This window comes from Arachis ipaensis, chromosome B5, assembly GCF_059453495.1.
Source record: "Arachis ipaensis isolate K30076 ecotype BB chromosome B5, ASM5945349v1, whole genome shotgun sequence".
In the NCBI taxonomy this organism is placed as follows: domain Eukaryota; kingdom Viridiplantae; phylum Streptophyta; class Magnoliopsida; order Fabales; family Fabaceae; genus Arachis; species Arachis ipaensis.
Genome location: NC_142440.1, coordinates 13,713,762 through 13,733,441, shown reverse-complemented (window position 1 = coordinate 13,733,441; position 19,680 = coordinate 13,713,762). Strand labels below are relative to the sequence as shown.

General features: G+C 36.9%; 2 protein-coding genes and 1 long non-coding RNA gene across 4 annotated transcripts; 1 reads left to right on the top strand and 2 right to left on the bottom strand.

The window, feature by feature from the left end:
- Positions 1–726: 726 nt before the first annotated feature.
- LOC107642973 (molybdenum cofactor sulfurase-like) lies at positions 727–13,903 on the bottom strand. Of its 2 annotated transcripts, XR_015883182.1 has the most exons (3): positions 12,049–13,903; positions 10,771–10,825; positions 727–884 (listed from the first exon to the last, which is right to left on the bottom strand). XR_015883182.1 is itself a non-coding variant. In XM_016346499.3 (2 exons), the coding sequence occupies exon 1, from the start codon at positions 13,901–13,903 to the stop codon at positions 12,053–12,055; it is 1,851 nt and encodes a 616-aa protein (XP_016201985.1). In that variant the 3' UTR covers positions 10,445–10,825; positions 12,049–12,052. The 2 variants fall into 2 exon arrangements, 1 of the variants encoding a protein (XP_016201985.1); XM_016346499.3 differs by lacking the exon at positions 727–884 and having other exon boundaries at positions 10,445–10,825.
- Positions 6,412–7,723, bottom strand: LOC107640178 (uncharacterized). The gene is made up of 2 exons (XM_088486797.1): positions 7,377–7,723; positions 6,412–7,162 (listed from the first exon to the last, which is right to left on the bottom strand). The coding sequence occupies exons 1-2, from the start codon at positions 7,721–7,723 to the stop codon at positions 6,412–6,414; spliced, it is 1,098 nt and encodes a 365-aa protein (XP_088342923.1).
- On the top strand, positions 12,925–14,160 carry LOC148563416 (uncharacterized). The gene is made up of 2 exons (XR_015883183.1): positions 12,925–13,061; positions 13,212–14,160. It is a non-coding gene; the product is annotated as an uncharacterized LOC148563416 (long non-coding RNA).
- The last annotated feature ends 5,520 nt before the right edge of the window (positions 14,161–19,680 follow it).

Here is a 19,680-nt window from a genome sequence, read left to right as displayed (position 1 = left end):
ACAAAGTAACCTAATTAAAAAATAGATAATTTTTATATTTTATCAAATTCAAAATAAAAAAATTATAAAAATTAACATAATTCTTTTATATAACAAGTACATATTAGAATTTTTTAATTAAAAAATATTAATTATGATTATATATATTACTAAATATATAATATTATATTTAATTATATAATATTTTAATTTTTGACCTCCTTCTCTACTAAATTTCTATATCCGTCCCTATAAATATAATAGGTTAAATAATAATGCAAAACATGTTATAAAAATAAAACGAGAAAACAAATATTTTATAAGGGTGAATACCTATTTAAACCTATTTAATTTTAATATCAATTTCATTGCCATAGTATTCTTGAACCAAAAGAAAAAAAATTAGATCAGGCGCCGTAACATCCTAATTACCCTAAGCCTTATCTCATGCCGTAAAGTAAAAGATAATTAAAGGTCACGAAAATTCTAAGGCTTATACAATAATATATATATATAGAAAGAGGTAGTAATTCTAGAAGCCCTATGAAAAAATAAGCTAAAAAACAGAGTTTCAAAAGCGCGAAACGTTCACACGAAACTACAAGCCTAAAGACACAAGATGTAGATACAAGATAACAAGGCATATGTAGATATATGAGTATAATAGTCATAAAATACTAGCCGTAGCCTGCAAAATTTAGGCCGACTAGCTATATACAGACATAACGAGTTCGAAAAGTTAAAACAGCATATACAATATCTCTCTCAAAGTTAACCTCTAAGGTAAATATAGATACAAAAGTGAGAGTACTAAAATAAAATATTTAAAAGAAGTCCAAAAGATGATAAGAATCCTCTGCTCTGTCACCATTACACAACTCACCGAGGTGGGTTACGACCTATATCTGAAAAATAACAACAGAATATGGTATGAGAACTAGAGGTTCTAGTATGGTAACAGTGCCCAGTAATGTAAGATATAAGATTCCGGTACGCCAGAGGCAATCCTAGAACTTCACATCATCATAATATTCAAGCTTATAAAACAGAGAAATAAAACCTTAAACAGGTCATCTGACTTAGGGGATTTCTAATCTAACATTTACATCGTTGTCCTACAGCCTTCGCCAGCCTAACTGCCATGCGATCCCATCGCCACCACCTACCAAACCTCCTCAATCCCAGTAGAAAACACAAGTAAAGCACAAGTAATTATCATGTATAGCAAGTAAATCAAGAAGCAATTAAACATGTTATACATTTAGGTATAGTATGCAAGTAAACAAAGCAAGCAACCACGTAGAAAATGCACATGATGAATACTTGTGCTATTGGCTGTGATATCACATTGTCGGTTCAACTGCTAACCCGACACATTCCCATGAGAATGTCGCCTTTCGGTCACGAATATAAATGGGAACCCCAGGGATATCGTGCCCGGAACACGGTCCAGGGATATAGTGCCCGGCATACTCTTGTGATTCCGAAAGGATACAAGTGGGATACTCAGTCACAGACCTCACATCTCAACGTAAGCGGGACTAACCACTGCCCTTACGCCGTCGCCGCGACCTCGACAGGCGGGATTAACCTACCATCCCTGCCAGGTACATAGTATCTCAACAATCTCAGTATAATACAATATATATCCATATCTCATTCAATGATCACTTTCAACATTCAATATTTTCTCATTTATCTTCGAGTCCCAGACTCATCACAAACTTTATCAATTTTTTTATTTCCGCAGCTCATCACACTCATCATCAGTAGAGTACTCCAATGGTCCACTCACAAACTTCAGAAATCTAAGTCTTCATTTTCTAAACTTTTTACCAGAAAATATCTAGTTAAATTCACTTAAGGTATTCTCTATATTTCAAAGCCTAAAAACAAGTTAAGGGACCTTAAGCAAGCGTTATGAAAGTTTGTAAGTTTACCGGAAATGTGAAACAATTGAAAACAAAGTTTTTAATTTGAAAAGTAAGGCTTGTGCGTATGCATAGAGGTGTCCATACGCACATAAAGTAAAATTTTTCATCTTGTGAGCACGCATGAATACGTGCGGATGCACTCAACAGAATGTTCTTCCCAGCTTGTGTGTACGCATGATGTTGTGCGTACGCACAACTTGCAACTTTCTCAGGGTGTGCGTGCACACACCCCTCGTGCATACGTACGAGTCATAACACCCGTTTTGCTCGGTGCGTAGGCACAGGTGTGTGCGTGAGCACACAAACCAGAACTTACAACTTTCTGTAACATCACAGAATTTAGAGTTTTGATACCAACTTCCAACAATCATATCTTTTTCTACAAGATTTCGATTTCCATGAAATTTATAATGTTTTAAAGCTATTTAAATTATCTTTGATTTGATATAAAATCCAATCAATTTCAAAAATCGAGACTCAAGATGTAATCTGCCAAAGTTGGCCCAAAATCCGTTTTTACCAAAAACCCTTAAACTTCAATTTTACCAAAACTCTCAATTCAAAACCACTTATTCCACATCCAAAACAGTCCCAATGTACCTAATTATATTCATATACCTTCTCATCATTCCACAACTTAACAACATATAATATCATCCATTCCATACACCAAATTCCACTTATAAAACTCAACTTTCAATAATTAACATCACAAAACATCATTTTACCATCATAAATCATTATACATCACAATTATCAACAACCAATTCAACCCTATCCTAAGGTCTCCTAGCCTAAGTGTCCAGAAAGATTACATATTACATAGAGAAAACTGAAATCATACCTTAGCCAATTTCCAATATGCATCAAAAACCAAAATTTGACCCCAACCAAGCTTCCACAAGTTTTCAAGTTCAATCAAGCCACCATACACAATCCAAAAGCTCCAATAATCATAATCTCCAAGCTATACACAATTAATTCATCATAATTAATATCTAGAGTTTACCAAAGTCATAAATCTATAAGGGTTTAAGATATCCTTACCTTACCCAATAATTTTGTAGGCTAAACCTAATAGCAACCAAGTGCTAGAGTGTACCTAAACACCCAAAATTACAAAAATCACTAAAAAACCAAACCTAAAATTTTGAATTTCATAGAGATAAAAACTGGGTAAGGATTTTCAAAAATCTTACCACTTTGGTTAGTTGAAACTAACGGACTCAGCGAGAGTTTTACGTGGCTGTAAACCGTTTACAAATCGGAGCACCGTAGCTCAAGTTACAAGCAAAAGAGTGAGGAAGTGAATAGTGTTCTTCCTCGGATCTCTAACCCTACCAGCTGCTGTGTGTGTTGAGTTATGAAGTGTGAAGTGGCTGAAATGGCCTTTAATTGGCTTATATATATGTTGGGCTTGGGCCAAACTTGGGCCCGGTCTAACCCGTTAGCGTTTTTAACCTGTTTGGCCCAATTTTGGGCCAAACTTTTAAAATTAGCGCTCGATTTTCAACTTTAATTATTCTCCTAAGTTTTTCTACAATTTTTATTATTCTCACACAGTACCAGACAGATTTAAGCCAGTATTACCGGCTAATTTACTGGTACGCGTTTTTACGCAAATTTTCACAGAAAAATCTACTAAGTCCAAATATCATATTTAAATTTACTAATTAATATTCTAAATTTTTGGAACCTATTTTGGGAAATTAAATTAATTAATTAAGCAGTTAATTAATTGTGGTTCTTACATTCTCCCTACCAAATAAAAAATTTTGTCCCCAAAATTTAGTGATTACCTGCGAATAACTTGGGATAATCCTTCCGCATCTCAGACTCCAATTCGCAAGTATGCTCTTCCACTCCTGCTCTCTTCCAAGCTACCTTAACCAACAGAACTTTCTTTCCAAGCAACTTCTTCACACTAGTGTCGTCAATCCGCACCAGTGTTACTTGAAAAGTCAGGTTCTCCTTCAACTCAACCGACTCAGGCTCTAACACAGGAGTCGCATCCGACGTGTACTTACAGAGTTGTGACACATGAAATACGTCATGTAAGTTAAACAAACACGACGGAAAAGCTACTTGATATGCCACTGGCCCGACTCGCCTCAAGACCTCAAAAGGCCCAATGAATCTCGGACTCAACTTCTTAGTTTTAATCGCCCTTCCAATTCCAATTGTCGGAGTAACCCTCAGAAATACGTGCTCACACACTTCAAATTCCAACAGTTTCCTTCTCTGATCTGCATAACTCTTCTGTTGGCTCAGTACAGTCAAGATTCTGGCCCTAATTTGTTTGATCTTCTCAGTGGTCTCTGCTACCAAATCCAGCCCCAACACACTTACTTCACCGGCTTCATACCAAGACAGTGGAGATTGGCACTTCTGTCCATACAAGGCCTCATACGGAGCCATTCCGATGCTCGCATGAAAGCTGTTGTTGTACACAAATTCCACCAATGGCATGTAACAGTCCCAATTTCCCGATTGATCCAATACACACGCCCTTAGCATATCTTTCAATGTCTGAATTGTCCTTTTACGCTGTGTCGAGACATAGTCTCGTACCGAAAGCTCTTTGGAAAGCTCTCCAAAACTTTGATGTGAATCGGGGATCATGGTTCGACACTATGCTCGATGGCACCCCGTGCAACCTTACAATCTCCTTGATGTACAACCTTGCCAAGTCCTCCAAGGAGTAGTTCACTCGGATAGGCAGGAAGTGAGCGGACTTGGTTAAGTGATCCACGATCACCTAAACCACATCAAATTCCGACCTAGTCCTCGATAAACCGGACACAAAATTTATTGCAATTCCTTCCCACTTCCACTGAGAAATCTCAAGTGGCTATAACATTCCTGACGGTCTCTAGTACTCTATCTTCACCTTCTGACACGTCAGACAGTTAGACACAAGTGTAGCTACATCACTCTTCATCTCATGCCACTAGAACATCTTCTTCAAATCATGATACATCTTCGTACTACCTGGATAAATGGAGAATCCGCTGCTATGGGCTTCTGACAACAACTCTTGTCTCAAAGTTCTAACATCCGACACGCAAATCCTCCTCTTATACCTCCATAACCCTTCATTGTCCTTAGTAAACTCTCCATGCCTTTCCTTACCAATCGGTTGGAACAATCTTTGAAGTTCTTGCTCATTTTGCTGAGCCCCCTGAATTTCTGACTTAAAAAAACGTACTTGAAATTTGCAACTGATTCAAACAAGCTATTCTGGCAACTTTCTCAATATCCAACTTGAGGTCTGCAAACTTGTCCACTAACTCCTCCTCTTTGATCTTCATCTAAGTGATCATTAACGACTTTCAACTCAATGCATCCACCACAACGTTTGCCTTTTCGGGGTGATAACTTAGTTCAAAATAATAATATTTTAGTAGCTTCATCCACCTCCTTTGATGCATATTGAGCTCTTTCTGATCAAAGATGTACTTAAAACTCTTGTGATCAGAAAAGACTCTAAACCTCTGTACAAGTAGTGCCTCCAAATCATTAATGCAAACATAACTGCCGCCAATTCTAGGTCATGAGTTGGGTAATTCATCTCATGAGGTCTCAGCTGACGCGATGCGTAAGTCACTACGTTTCGGTGTTGCATCAACACGCAACCCAAACCCTTTAACGAAGCATCACAGTACACTTCAAATGGCTCGTACGGTTCCACAAAATTCAAACAGGCACGAGGTTAATTTCTCCTTCAAAGCTTGAAAGCTCTCCTCACACTCTGTCGTCCACACAAATGGTCTCTCCTTCCGGGTTAACTTAGTTATCGGTAAAGCAATTTGAGAAAATCCCTTTATGAATCTTCGGTAATATCCGGCCAATCCCAAGAAACTCCTAACCTTTGTTACCGTAATCAGCCTCTCCCATTCTATCATTGCCTCCACTTTAGAAGGATCCACCGCTATTCCACCCTTACTCACTACGTGACCTAAGAACTTCACCTCTTCCTTCCAAAATTTACACTTAGATAATTTCGCATACAATTTACGCTCTTTCAGGATTTGCAACACAATCCTCAAGTGATCTTCATGTTCTTCCACTGTCTTTGAGTAAACTAAGATGTCATCTATGAATACCACCACGAATTTGTCCAAAAAGGGATAAAATACTTTGTTCATGTAATCCATGAGCACAGCAGGTGCATTCGTCAACCCAAAGGACATCACCGCAAACTCGTAATGTCCATAGCGTGTCCTAAACGCAGTTTTCGGAATATCATCCTCCTTCACCCTTATCTAATGGTAACTGGATCTTAAATCAATTTTTAAAAACACCCCAACTCCTTGCAACTGATCTATTAAGTCATCTATCCTCGGCAACAGATACTTGTTCTTCACAGTCACTTTGTTCAACTGTCGGTAATCATTGCAAAGTTGCATTTCCCCATATTTTTTCTTTACCAATAAAACTGGCACTCCCCATGGAGACATACTCATTCAATGGACCTCTTGTTTAGAAGTCCTTCCAACTAAGTCTTTAGTTCCGCCAGCTCTATCGGAGCCATTCGGTACGGCGCAATCGACACTGGTTCGGCTCTCCGCACCAAGTCAATAGCAAATTCAATTTTCCTTTGAGGTAGAAATTTGGGAATATCTTCAGGAAATATTTCAGAAAAGTCTCTAACTACCAGAATTTGATCTAACTCATGTTCATCACCTAACGCATTCGCAGCCAAAAGCATATAACTCGGATACTCTTTTCCACTATAATTTACCAACACAGATTTCAGATAATAACCCTTAGCTACCACTACTCCTCCTTCTCCTTCTGGCATTAACCGAATTGATCGCTCAAAGCAATCCAACAATACCAGGTTCTTTGACAACCAATCAAACCCCAAAATCATCTCCAACCCAACCATTGGCAAACAGATTAAATCATGAACAAATTCTCTGTCCTCAATCTTGTAAGATACTTTCCTACAACCTGATTTAGTCACAACTGTCTGATATGGGGTATGTACATGCAAATCAAAAGCTAATTCTGACATTTTCAACCCTAGTTCTTCAACCTTATCAAATGCAATGAAAGAATACGAAGCCCCAGTATCATACAATGCAACCAATATTTTATCACCAAATAAACATTTACCTCTCATCAAAGGGTCTCCGTTGGCAGTATTATTGGCGTTCACAGCAAACACTCGTCCTTGGTATTGATTCCAACCCGCATTTGGGTTCTTCCCATGAGTCCAATCCCTTGCCAAGTGACCAGGAAATCTGCAATTGAAGCAACCACCTATACCCAGCTTGCACGAGTCATATGGATGAAAACGCCCACAACGATCATAAGTTAAATCCGGAGAAGTCTTACCCTGGTTACCTCTTCCTCTTTCCTGGTGGTACTGATCAAAAGTGGGTCTTCTAATGTTGCCTTGACCTTGAGGTACATGTCATCTCCTCTTGAAATTCTGACCCCCTCGGCTGAAAGTACTTGCCACGCCCACGGTTGTTGTTTCCATCTCTAGTATCTCTTACGAATGACACCTTTTTAGCGCACTCTTCAACCACTCGGGCTTTATTCACCAATTCCAAAAACATCCGAATCGCCAAAGGAGCTACAGCCATCATAATGTTGTCCCTCAAGCCTCCTTGATACTTGATACACTTCCAACTCTCATAGGACTCCGGAGCACCTTGACATACCCTAGAGAAACTACAGAACTCCTCGAATCGACTAGTGTAATCGGCCACGAATAACGAGCCTTGCTTCAGCTGCATAAGCTCTAACTCTTTAGCTTCTCTCACTGACTCCGGAAAATTCTTCTTATAAAATGCCATTTGAAACACATCCCAAGGAATGTCGGCATTCTGAAGATGCAGTAACTGGCATTCCCCTTGCCACCAATGTTGAGCCTCTCCTAACAGTTGATACGTCGCAAAATCCACAAATTGGTTGTTCGAAACATGCTGGGCTTGCAGGGTACGCGTACGACCTCATCTGCGAGTAGCCATTAGGGTTCCTGTCTACACCAAACAGTCGATATCAAGGTGATCAGTCTCAATATCAAAAGCCTAGTGCTTCAATTATCCCAAAAAGGCACTCACAAACAAGCATGATATATATATATATATATATATATCAAGCAGAAAACCTAAATAGCATGAAAGAAAAAGACACAGGGTATGCAATGAAGCACAATCGGTCCATCCCTCAGGCTCACGAGGACGAACCGCTCTGATACCACTAAATGTAATACCCTAATTACCCTAAGTCTTATCTCATGCCGTAAAGTAAAGGATAATTAAAGGTCACGACAATTCTAAGGCTTATAAAATAATATATATAGAAAGAGATAGTAATTCTAGAAGCTCGATGAAGAAATAAGCTCAAAAACAGAGTTTCAAAAGCACGAAATGTTCACACGAAACGACAAGCCTAAAGGCACAAGATGTAGATACAAGATAACAAGGCATATGTAGATATATGAGTATAATAGTCATAAAATACTAGCCACAGCTTGCGGAGTTTAGGCCGACTAGCTATATGCAGACATACAGAGTTCGAAAAGTTAAAACAGCATATACAATATCTACTCTCAAAGTTAGCCTCTAAGGCAAATATAGATACAAAAGTGACAGTACTAAAACAAAAAAGATGATAAGGATCCTCCGCTCTGTCACTGTCATGCAACTCACCGAGGTGGGTTATGAGAATCGAAAGTTCTCAGTATGGTAACAGTATCCAGTAATGTAAGATATAAGATTCCGGGACGCCAGAGAAAATCCTAGAACTTCACATCATCATAATATTCAAGATTATAAAATAGATAAATAAATCCTTAAATAGGACATCTAACTTAGGAGATTTCTAATCTAACATTTACATCGCTGTCCCATAGCCTTTGCTAGCCTAACCGCCATGCGATCCCATCGCCACCGCCTACTGAACCTCCTCAATCCCAGTAGAAAACACAAGTAATTCGTACAAGTAAAGCACAAGTAATTATCATGTATAGCAAGTAAATCAAGAACCAATTAAGCATGTTATACAATTAGGCATAGTATGCAAGTAAACAAAGCAAGCAACCACGTAGAAAATGCACATGATGAATGCCTGTGCTATTGGCTGTGATATCACATTGTCGGTTTAACTGCCAACCCGACACTTTTCCATGGAAATGTCGCCTTTTGGTCACAAATATAAATGGAAACCCCAGGGATATCGTGTCCAACACATAGTCCAGAATATAGTGTCCGACATACTCTTGTGATTCCGAAAAGATGCGAGCGGGATACTCAGCCACAAACCTCACATCTCAACATAATCGGGACTAACCACCGCCATTACGCCGTTGTCGCGACCTCGACAGGCGGGATTAACCTACCGTCCCTGCCAGGCGCCTAGCATCTCAACAATCTCAGTATAATACAATATATATCCATTTCTCATTCAGTGATCACTTTCAACATTCAATATTTTCTCATTTATCTTCGAGTCCCAGACTCGTCGCAAACTTTATCAATTTTCTTATTTCCACATCTCATCACACTCATCATCAATAGAGTACTCCAATGGTCCACTCACAAACTTCAGAAACCTAAGTCTCCGTCTTCTAAATATTTTACCAGAAAATATCTAGTTAAACTCACTTAAGGTATTATCTATCTTTCAAAATCTATTAACAAGCTAAGGGACCTTAAGCAAGCGTTACGGAAGTTTGCAAGCTTATCGGGAAGGTAAAACAATTGAAAACAAAATTTTAAATTTGAAAAGCAGGGTTTGTGCGTACGCATAGAGGTGTGCGTACGCACACAAAGTAAAATTTTTCATCTTGTGAGTACGCATGAATACGTGCGAACGCACTCAACAGAATGCTCTTCCCAGCTTGTGCGTACGCATGATGTTGTGCGTACGCACAACTTGCAACTTTCTCAGGGTGTGCGTGCACACCCCTCGTGCGTACGCACGAGTCATAACACCCGTTCTCCTCAGTTCATAGATATAGGTTCGTGCATGGGCACACAAACCAAAACTTAAAATTTTCTGCAACATCACAGAATTTAGTTTTTTTATACCAACTTATAACGATCATATCTTTTTCTACAAGATTCCGATTTCCTCGAAATCTATACCAATTTAAAGCTCTTTAAATTATCTTTAATTTGATACAAAATTCAATCAATTTCAAAAATCGATGCTCAAGATATGATCTGCCAAGATTGGCCCAAAATCCGTTTTTACCAAAAACTCTTAAACCTCAATTTTACCAAAACTCTCAATTCAAAACCACTTATTCCACATCCAAAACAGTTCCAATGTACCTAAATTATATTCATATACCTTCTCATCATTTCACAACTTAACAACATATAATATCATCCATTCCATACACCAAATTCCACTTATAAAACTCAACTTTCAATAATTAACATCACAAAACATCATTTTGTTATCCTCAGTATTATCAACATCAACAAGCCTTATAATTCATTATCAATCCTCATGATCATCATTATCCAACCCCACATTATAAATCAATATCATCATTCACCAAAATCATCACAATCATTAAAATCGTTATACATCACAATTATCAATAACCAATTCAATCCTATTCTCAGGTCTACTAGCCTAAGTGTCCAGAAATATTACATATTACATAGAGAAAACCAAAACCATACTTTAGTTGATTCTTAATATGCACCAAACACCAAAATTTGACCCCAACTAAGCTTCCACAAGTTTTCAAGTTCAATCAAGCCACCATACACAATCCAAAAGCTCCAATAATCATAAATTCCAAGCTTTACACAATTAATTCATCATAATTAAATCCTAGGGTTTACCAAAATCATAAATCCACAAGGGTTTAAGATATTCTTACCTTACCCAATAGTTTTAGGGATAAAATCCAATAGCAACCAAGTGTTAAAGTGTACCTAAACACCAAAAATTACAAAAATCACTAAAAAAGCAAACCTAAAATTTTGAATTTTATAGAGATGAAAAATGGGCAAGAATTTTCAAAAATCTTTCCACTTTGATTAGATGGAACTAACGGGCTCGGCGAAAATTTTGCGTGGCCGCAAAACGTTCGCGAATCGGAGCACCGTAACTCAAGTTATGAGCAAAAGAGCGAGAAAGTGAATAGTGTTCTTCCTCAACTCTCTAACCCTACCAACTACTGTGTGTGTTGAGTTATGAAGTGTGAAGTGGCTGAAATGGCCTCTAATTGGCTTATATATATGTTGGGTTGGGCCCAACTTGGACATGGTCCAACCCGTCAGTATTTTTAATTCGTTTGGCCCAATTTTAGGCCAAACCTTTAAAATTAGCGCTCGATTTTCAACTTTAATTATTTTCCTAAGTTTTTCTACCGTTTTTACTGCTCTCACATAGTACTAGACAAATTTAAGCCGGTACTACCGGCTAATTTACTGGTATGCATTTTTACGCAATTTTCACAGAAAATTACATTTTTCAACTTAAAAAAATCTATCAAGTCCAAATATGATATTTAAATTTTCTAATTAATATTCTAAATTTTTGAAACCTGTTTTAGACAATTAAATTAATTAATTAAGCGATTAATTAATTGCGATTCGTACAGGTGGCCTAAACGCTTAGAATTTGAAAGTTCCAAAAATGAGTTAAGGGTTGAAGTGGTTATTGAATTTTCACTAAAATTTTAAATAATTTTTTAATTTTTAATTGTCTCAATTTAATTTTTGAATTTTTATTCCTTGATTCATACTATGATGAAGAGAAAAAATGATAACGGATAAAAATTTACCTTTATAAATAATTAGATACAATTTTAAAGAATGTATAATTTTATTTTTATTAATTTTTTTAAAATAGATTATACTTATACTTACTATTTTTTTTTTCATTCTTTTCACATAAATATATCTTCATTATAGAATTATCCATATATATATATATAAGTGCTGCAAATTGAAAAATACAAAAAGAAATTATACTAGCTGTTTTTTTAGCAGTACCTGCGATGTAATAATGCAAAGACTGAATGACATTGCCAAAAGAGTAGATAATTGATGATGCAGATATCAAATGCAATATTAATTGAAGATTGGAACTATTATTATTAGCAGTATGAGGCAATGAAAAAATGATGATAAAGGGTAATTAGGCAACAAACCAATTCATATATCAATAGTAGTCTGATTAAGAGCCATGTATCTCCATCTTTCTTTCTCCACAAAATCTGCATCCAAGAATCTTGAAAGAAATGCCCAAAGCCTATATACATCCTCAAAGTTCGTTAAGAAACCAAGTGCAGCTGTCACCACACTTATCCCACACTCATTTCTTTCTCTCTCTGTCTTAATATAATTACCACATTGCCCCCTCAACCCTTTCACCTCACACACTCTGCTCTCTATACCCATCTCTCTGTCTTCCTCATTCTTGTCAAAGAACCTTATTTTCTGCAAAACTGCACTGCTCAGAGAGATGTTGTTCCTGTCTGCTAGCTTCTGCACAATTAAAGGATCAACCTTTTCTCCTTTCCAATCAAACACGTTGAATGCCACTGCTGGTCCACGGTGTGCATTTATATTTGGTCCATAGATTCTAATTAGGGAAATCCCAGTTTGAGGATGATGTGGATGTTGGAGACTCATCATTGCATTAACAAGCCAATTGATGAGATACTTAGCCCTGCAACTAATTTGGATTAGCCCCACTGAATCTGCATGTTCCAATCCTTTGCATTCTATCTCATTCACTGAACTTAATCCTCTTCTAGATAGAGTTGACTCTAGCGATGTTTGTAACTCCACAATTTCTGATGATGACTGTGCCACTGAAACTACTTCAATCTCATGTGGTGGAGAAGTTTCACTTTGCAACTCTTCTTGTAGATCTTGTGTTTGTCGAAATGCCGGAAGGAGGCTTATAATTCCTAGGCTTGTAGGATTGTTGGCTGAATCTTTTATAGCAGAAACACTGGATTTCTTGACAAATAAGCACCCAAAACCTGATGGATTTTCACCATAAACTTTGTGAAATGAACAGATCAGAAAATCAGGTTTGAACATGGTTAGACCCAAGGTGTCCATCTCCTTAGGTGCAAATGCACATGCATCAACCAACACATGCCATCCATTTTCTTGTGCCAAAGACATCCATACATATGAATATGGTGCTCCGGTAACTCTTGAGTGAAGTGGAAAAACAAATAGGCCTCTCTTTCTCTTATCTCTTTTGCTCATTATCATCTTCTTCAATTTCTTGTACTTTATTCCTAGCTTTGGCCAGCAGAACTCCGCTGACAAGATATGTGCCCCTTGCGCTTTGCAGGCCTCCATCATCACATCCAGTGCCTCGCTCCTGTGATCATACACTGTGAGGAGCTCTCCATTGGACTGAAATTGGAAAGATTCAGCCACAAGTTTGAAAGCAGATACCTCATTGGCAATGAAAACCAGGGTGTAATCAGCTTCAGAGATATTCATAAATGCCATGATCCTCTCTCTGATTCTGGATTCAAGCTCTGATTCCTGTCCACCATGGAGTATCTGAGAATGCAAATTCACTGGCTTGTGGGAGATATCGAAGAAGGGTGGTTCCAAGGCAGATGGAGGAGGACAAGAAGATGAAGAAGCAACTGAAGTTGAGGGACAGAACCTCTGCTGCTGAACATAGGAGAAAAGGCCATGTCCGGTGTAATCAAAGCAAATGTTGGAGAGATTCAAGTGAGGGTATTCTTGGGCACGAATTCGATCAACTTCAGAAGTGTTCCCAAATGGAGGGTATGCTTTGATGAAGTTAGCATATGATTCTTGCAAAGAAGGGATGGCCTCATGGTTTGTGAATTGTGTATATGGATGAAGAGTATAAGACGTGGCTTCTTCCAAGTCATGGCTTGATCCAAACACAACACTGACGCTGGAATTTTGAGACTTATTAGAGTCAGAGACAATAAAGGGAGAACGAAAACAGCCATTGTAGCAAGGCTGTGATGTTTCTCCTCCAGCGCAAGGTGTGTTCATTTTCTTTCTTTCATATTCATGCCACTATGTTATATTGTCATTTCTTTCCTTGTCTGATTGATTTCATCGAAACTGTTAACTAAGTTATCATTGTAAATTTCATTGTCAACCAGACAAGTTGTCCCTTCAGGGATGGGGAATTTCATTACTCTCCATTATCCCAAACTTTTCTTCCCTCGACCGTAACTTCAAGCAATACTTTTATCCTACGTTGTTGACTATTGAATATGACATTATTTCATTAGAAATTTACTTAGTATTCCTTTTGTCTTGTCTCTATTTCTGTATTACATAAGATTTGAGATTTATTAGTTATAAATCATGCGCTCCATCTAATAGTAAAAAAGTGTTATTAGTGTGTAAAAATAACAAGTTTAATTTTATCTCACACCTGTAAATTAAAGTTGCGATAAAGCGGTGAATTTATTAATTAAGACGTCGAATTAGATTTGATCAAATTAATGCGTCACGGATCAGTTCATATGAAATCACTTTCTATACAGTAAAGTTGCTTGGCTGGTCCACTCTATACCATACGTTATACGATATTTCATTACCGTCAAAGTCCTTGTTAGCCCATACGGAAAGTGGTCGTGGGGCTTCATGCAAGGGGTAAAAAGGGTATTGGCTGCATTGAACTTTTTGAGTTCTAGTTTTGAAGATGCTTACATAGAAAACAACAATAGGTAGAGGGCAAAACCAAAGCCTGAGTTTCCATAGTGGCTTCCACAGTCACGTAGACCCGTATGTCTTTGGAATTTTTCTGTTTTGATCTATGATTCGCTTTCATCTTTGCTGCTTAAATTTTAGATTTAATTTTGATATGTTATTCTTTATTAGTATAAGTATCTTTTTTGTAATTTTTTTTTCTTTTTTGTTATCAATGACATATTAGATTATTAGCTAACACTATCAAATTAATCACATACCTTTATTAACTTTTGTATTGTCTTTTCTAAAATTTTTAACGTTTTCCGATCATGCAAATGGATACGTGTGTTTAGCAAATGCAATTAATCAGTCTGTATTGTAGCCAGTAGCCCCCATTATGTGGCCCCTAATTTGCATATGTAATTTTGGTTCTCTTTCGACTAGTCACTCCGTGCAATTCTGTCTAGAAATATTACCTTTATTCTTTTCTTCTCTTTTTGTTTTGGCAAAAAAAAATGAGGAAATTACAAATTATTACATCTATTATTTTTATGACTTTCGACCGGAGACGAAGAAATTAGTTTTGGGTGTTACTGGTTAATAACGTGTTCTTTAAAGGTAAAATCAACGACATATGGTGTGCTTGAATAACATATAGGTTTTGGGTTATTAACGAAATTGTGAGGTTATTAACGAAATTGTGAGGCTTCTTTCTCAAGTTCAGAACTAGGATTAACTAGAATAAGACCCGCGCCATGCGCGGAGCAGTAAATTAATGATAGTATATAATAAATATTAGAAATTATTATGTTTTGTAAAAATAAATTAAATATGTGTAAATTAAAGTTAAATTTAAAAGGTGTTTTATTTAAAATAATTTGTAGTACAAAAGATTTGGATTTTAGAGTTATATAAAGTGACATTTTTATTTGGTGGTTTGATTTTTACATTTGTTTTAGTTGATGGACTTAATCTTCTTATGTGGTGTTCGTCCTCCTTTTTTTTATTAGTTGTTGTTAGAGTTGTTACTTTCTTCTTTCTATCGTAGGTTCTTATGAAGGCATGTTCTTTATGAATTGTTGAGTTTGATGTACTTTCTATTGTGTTGTTTGTTCCATCTTTGTATGTACGAAGATGTGTCTTGAAAGGTTTTCTTTCTTCTTAATCTCTTGATGGAGTGGTGCTTCAATGTCATTATTTTTCTGAAATGTCATTAGATTTGAAGCAGTTGTGCCCAATGAATTTTTTGCTTCGCCATCAAATAGTACAAAAGTTGTTGTAACACTTTGATCTAAAACCTTTAGTTGAATTTTGAACCTAAAATAAGTATTGTGTTAGTAACTAATAATTTGATAGATGAGATTATGAAAAGTATATAGAGATACTTTATTATTGGATATTGTGGTGTTTGATTATATGTGCCACAAATGTAGTTGTTTTCTTTTTTATATATTTTCTTCGGACACTTTTTACATTCAACATAGTTTCATTCAAATTTGTAATCAATTTCGTTTATATTTGCTAAAATTGTGAAGATCTTTTCCTATTCCAATATTCAATTTATGTTATTATTAGGTATATGATATTTGAGTAAGTATATATGAATGTATGATGCATGTATGAATGTATGATATTTGAGTAAGTTTGAGATGTGTAATTGGGAAATAAATTTCTTGTGCTAAATTTAATATTATTTGAAGGAATAGTGATAAGAGACTTATATATGTAGTTTAAATAGTATGGAATTTAAATACTTATAACGTAAAATTTATTATGATTAATAATATTATTATGACATTTGTAATATGGATGTTTATTACCTTTAGTGAGTTATTTATAAAAATTAATAAATTAATTGTTGGGATTATAAATTTATTCTATTGCTTATAACGGTAAGATATAATAAATACAGGAATATGAATTCAATATATTTGTAGGTTACAAAGTTATTGTATTGTATTTTTTAGTTTTTTATTTGTATATTTTATTTTTTTGCTGATTTGGAAATAATAGTTGATTTGGCAAGAATTGAATGGTTGATTCTAAAATTTTGCCAAGTAAGTGATATTGCTAATATAGCATTAGTAGGAAAAAAGAAATGTCTTAAAAGTAATGTGGAACTTATGTATCTACTTTTATATATTAAGAATTAAGAATAGATGTTCGAAGAAAAAAAGGACTAATGTTGGTTCAATTAATGGTCTATATTCAATTTTGATTGGATTAACCACGAACCACGAAGTTAGTGTAGTCTCTGAATGGCTTGCATTATATATTCTTTCGGACTAGTTAGTTGTGTAGACTATTTAATTAAGTATCCATTATAATAAAATTTTAATATATGAAGAGAACTTTTCTATATAGAGAACAACTAGGGAACCAAAAGCATATCAGCCAAAAACCAGTCAAAATGTGTTTGGGTTCTATGAAAAATCGGGTTTTAGTTTGTGCTCAGGAGCAGTTTTCAAACATATTATTCAAAAAGTGATTCTAATTAAACGATTTTATTTACTTTTTGGCTGATTACCTTTTGGTTTCATATACTTTTCTATATATGAAAGCATTATTATTAGTCTTTGCGAGCAGTACTTCAACTTACTATCTCTCTCATTGAATGCGGCTATTTTTGATACTCTCATTGTTCTAATTCCTAAAGTGGAAGTTCCCTCTTTCTTACGGGAGTTTCGGCCTATTAGCTTATGTAATGTAATTTATAAAATTGTCACAAAGGTTCTAGTTAACAGGTTCAGACCTTTCCTGTCGGAGATCATTGGTCCTTTGCAAGGAGGGTTTATTCCAGGAAGAGGAACCACAGAGAATATTATCATTGCTCAAGAGATTATGCACTTCATGAGGAACACCAAGTCTCGAAAAGGGACCATGGCATTCAAGATTGATTTGGAAAAAGCTTATGACAGGGTAGACTGGCATTTTCTGGAAGCTACTTTGGTCCGGTTTGGGTTTCCAAAGGCTACCATTAATCTTATATTGAATTGTGTGACTTCCTCTTCGTTGGCAGTTTTGTGGAACGGGAACAGGCTCCAAAATTTCAATCCGAAGAGAGGGTTGAGGCAAGGAGATCCTATGTCTCCTTATCTATTTGTACTCTGTATGGAAATGCTTGCCTGCTTTATCTCTCATAGAGTTTCCCAAGGTTTGTGGAACCCAGTTGCGGTTTCTAGGAATGGACCACGACTCTCTCATTTGATGTTTGCAGATGATCTTTTGCTTTTCTGCAAGGCATCAAAAGCTCAAGTAATAGAGGTCATGCATTGTTTGGACTTGTTTTCTAGAGCGTCAGGTTTAAAGGTAAATCTTCATAAGTCAAAGGCCCAGTGTTCCAAGAGGGTGTCGGAGAGGAGAAAAGAGGTTCTCTCAGGGGTCTCTAACATCCGGTTCTGCAATGATTTGGGTAAATACCTGGGAATTAACATCGGTCATGCCAGAGCTTCCAGGAAGACGGCTCAGGAGATTATTGAAAAAATTTCGAGAAAGCTCTCCAGTTGGAAAGGATGCCTACTGAATAAGGCAGGGAGGCTTTGTCTTGTTAAATCGGTTATGGCCTCTATCCCAGTTTATGAAATGCAAATTTCTCTTCTCCCGAAGTATGCATGTAATAAAATTGATTCCTTGATGAGACAATTCTTGTAGAAAGGCCAAGCGACTGGAAAAGGGCTGCCTCTGGTCAGGTGGGAGGTTGTCATAACTCCTAAAAATGCAGGAGGATTGGGTATTAGGGATACTTCCTGTGCTAACATGGCGCTTCTGGGAAAGTTGGTATGGGATTGTCTAAATAATAGTGAGAAGTTATGGGTGCAGGTTCTGAAGCATAAATATCTCAAGAATCAATCTGGTATGAACGGAAACAGTAGAAATTATTCATCGGCTACCTGGAAGAACATTGTTAGTGCCTATGAGCATCTCAAGGAAGGACTTCATTGGAATATTGGAGATGTCCACAAATCAGTTTGGTATGATGAGTGGACTCCTTTTGGTAAGCTTTGCAACCTTGTTCCTTATGTACATATTTCTGAATCAGATTTCATGGTGGCTGACTTGTGGAAAGGGGTGTCTTGGGAGGTTGATAGTCTTACCACGCCTATTCCGCATGAGATTAAGCAGTTTATTTGTGGTCTGAGATATCCTAGTTTGACTGAGTTGGAGCCACAGTGGGAGTGGTGGCCTGCAGCAACAAAAAAGTATAGTGCAAGGGAGGGTTACAGATGGTTATTAAAGAAAACATTAAATTGGAATGCCAACAGTAATTGGAACTGGTTGTGGAACACAAACATTCCAGAGAAGTTCAAATTTACTATGTGGCTTAGCTTACATGATGCTCTACCAACTGAGACCTTTCGATTCAAGCGGCATTTAGCTTCTTCAGATATGTATAAGAGATGTAACAAGGTGCAGGAGACTATGGAGCATTGCCTTAGAGACTATGAACGATCAAAGGCAATCTGGTATATGTTGGATCCTAGTATCCTGGACTCGACGGCTGGTACTGCTCTTGAAGAGTGGTTTCGGAAGGCCTTGGCTAACAATGAGGCGTCCTTTGGTGCAGGGCTTTGGTGGGTATGGAGACATAGGTGCAATGACATATTCAACACTGACAACCCTTGGACAGACCATAAGGTTGTTGCCTTGGCAGAATTACTGCCAAAGACTTATAGGTTTACAGGAATCGAAACAATGCCTTTAGGTCTCTCCGAAATTGCCTGTGTTGGGAACCACCGGTAGGCAATAGTTTTAAAGTTAATTGTGATGCAAGCTTGTATATGGATTCAAATTTAGCGGGATTTGGGTGTATTATTAGAGATTCTAAGAGAGATTGGATCTCGGACTGCTCTGGAAGCATTCCCCCTTGGTCTATAATCAGATGTGAATTATTTGCTGCTTGGAGGGAGCTGGTTTTAGCTTGGGATTGCGGTTTGAGGGATATTATATGTGAAACAGATTGCCTTGACATTCTGCCCATCATGCATGAGCTTACAAGTGGGTATCCATCTGAAGTAACAGATTTGGTTCACAAGATTCATGAGCTTTTATCTAGTCCTTGGCTTGTTCACGTTGAATGGGTGTCCCGAGAAGCAAATAGAGCTGCGGATTGGATGGCTAAATATGGT

Bases quoted from the DNA above. Each gene is read 5' to 3' on its own strand.
- LOC107640178 (XM_088486797.1), bottom strand. From the start codon at position 7,723: ATGGCATTTTATAAGAAGAATTTTCCGGAGTCAGTGAGAGAAGCTAAA. The intron at 7,163-7,376 runs GTACTTTCAGCC...CTTCAATTGCAG, and splicing joins AACAACCGTGGGCGTGGCAA to ATTTCCTGGTCACTTGGCAA.
- LOC107642973 (XM_016346499.3), bottom strand. From the start codon at position 13,903: ATGAACACACCTTGCGCTGGAGGAGAAACATCACAGCCTTGCTACAAT.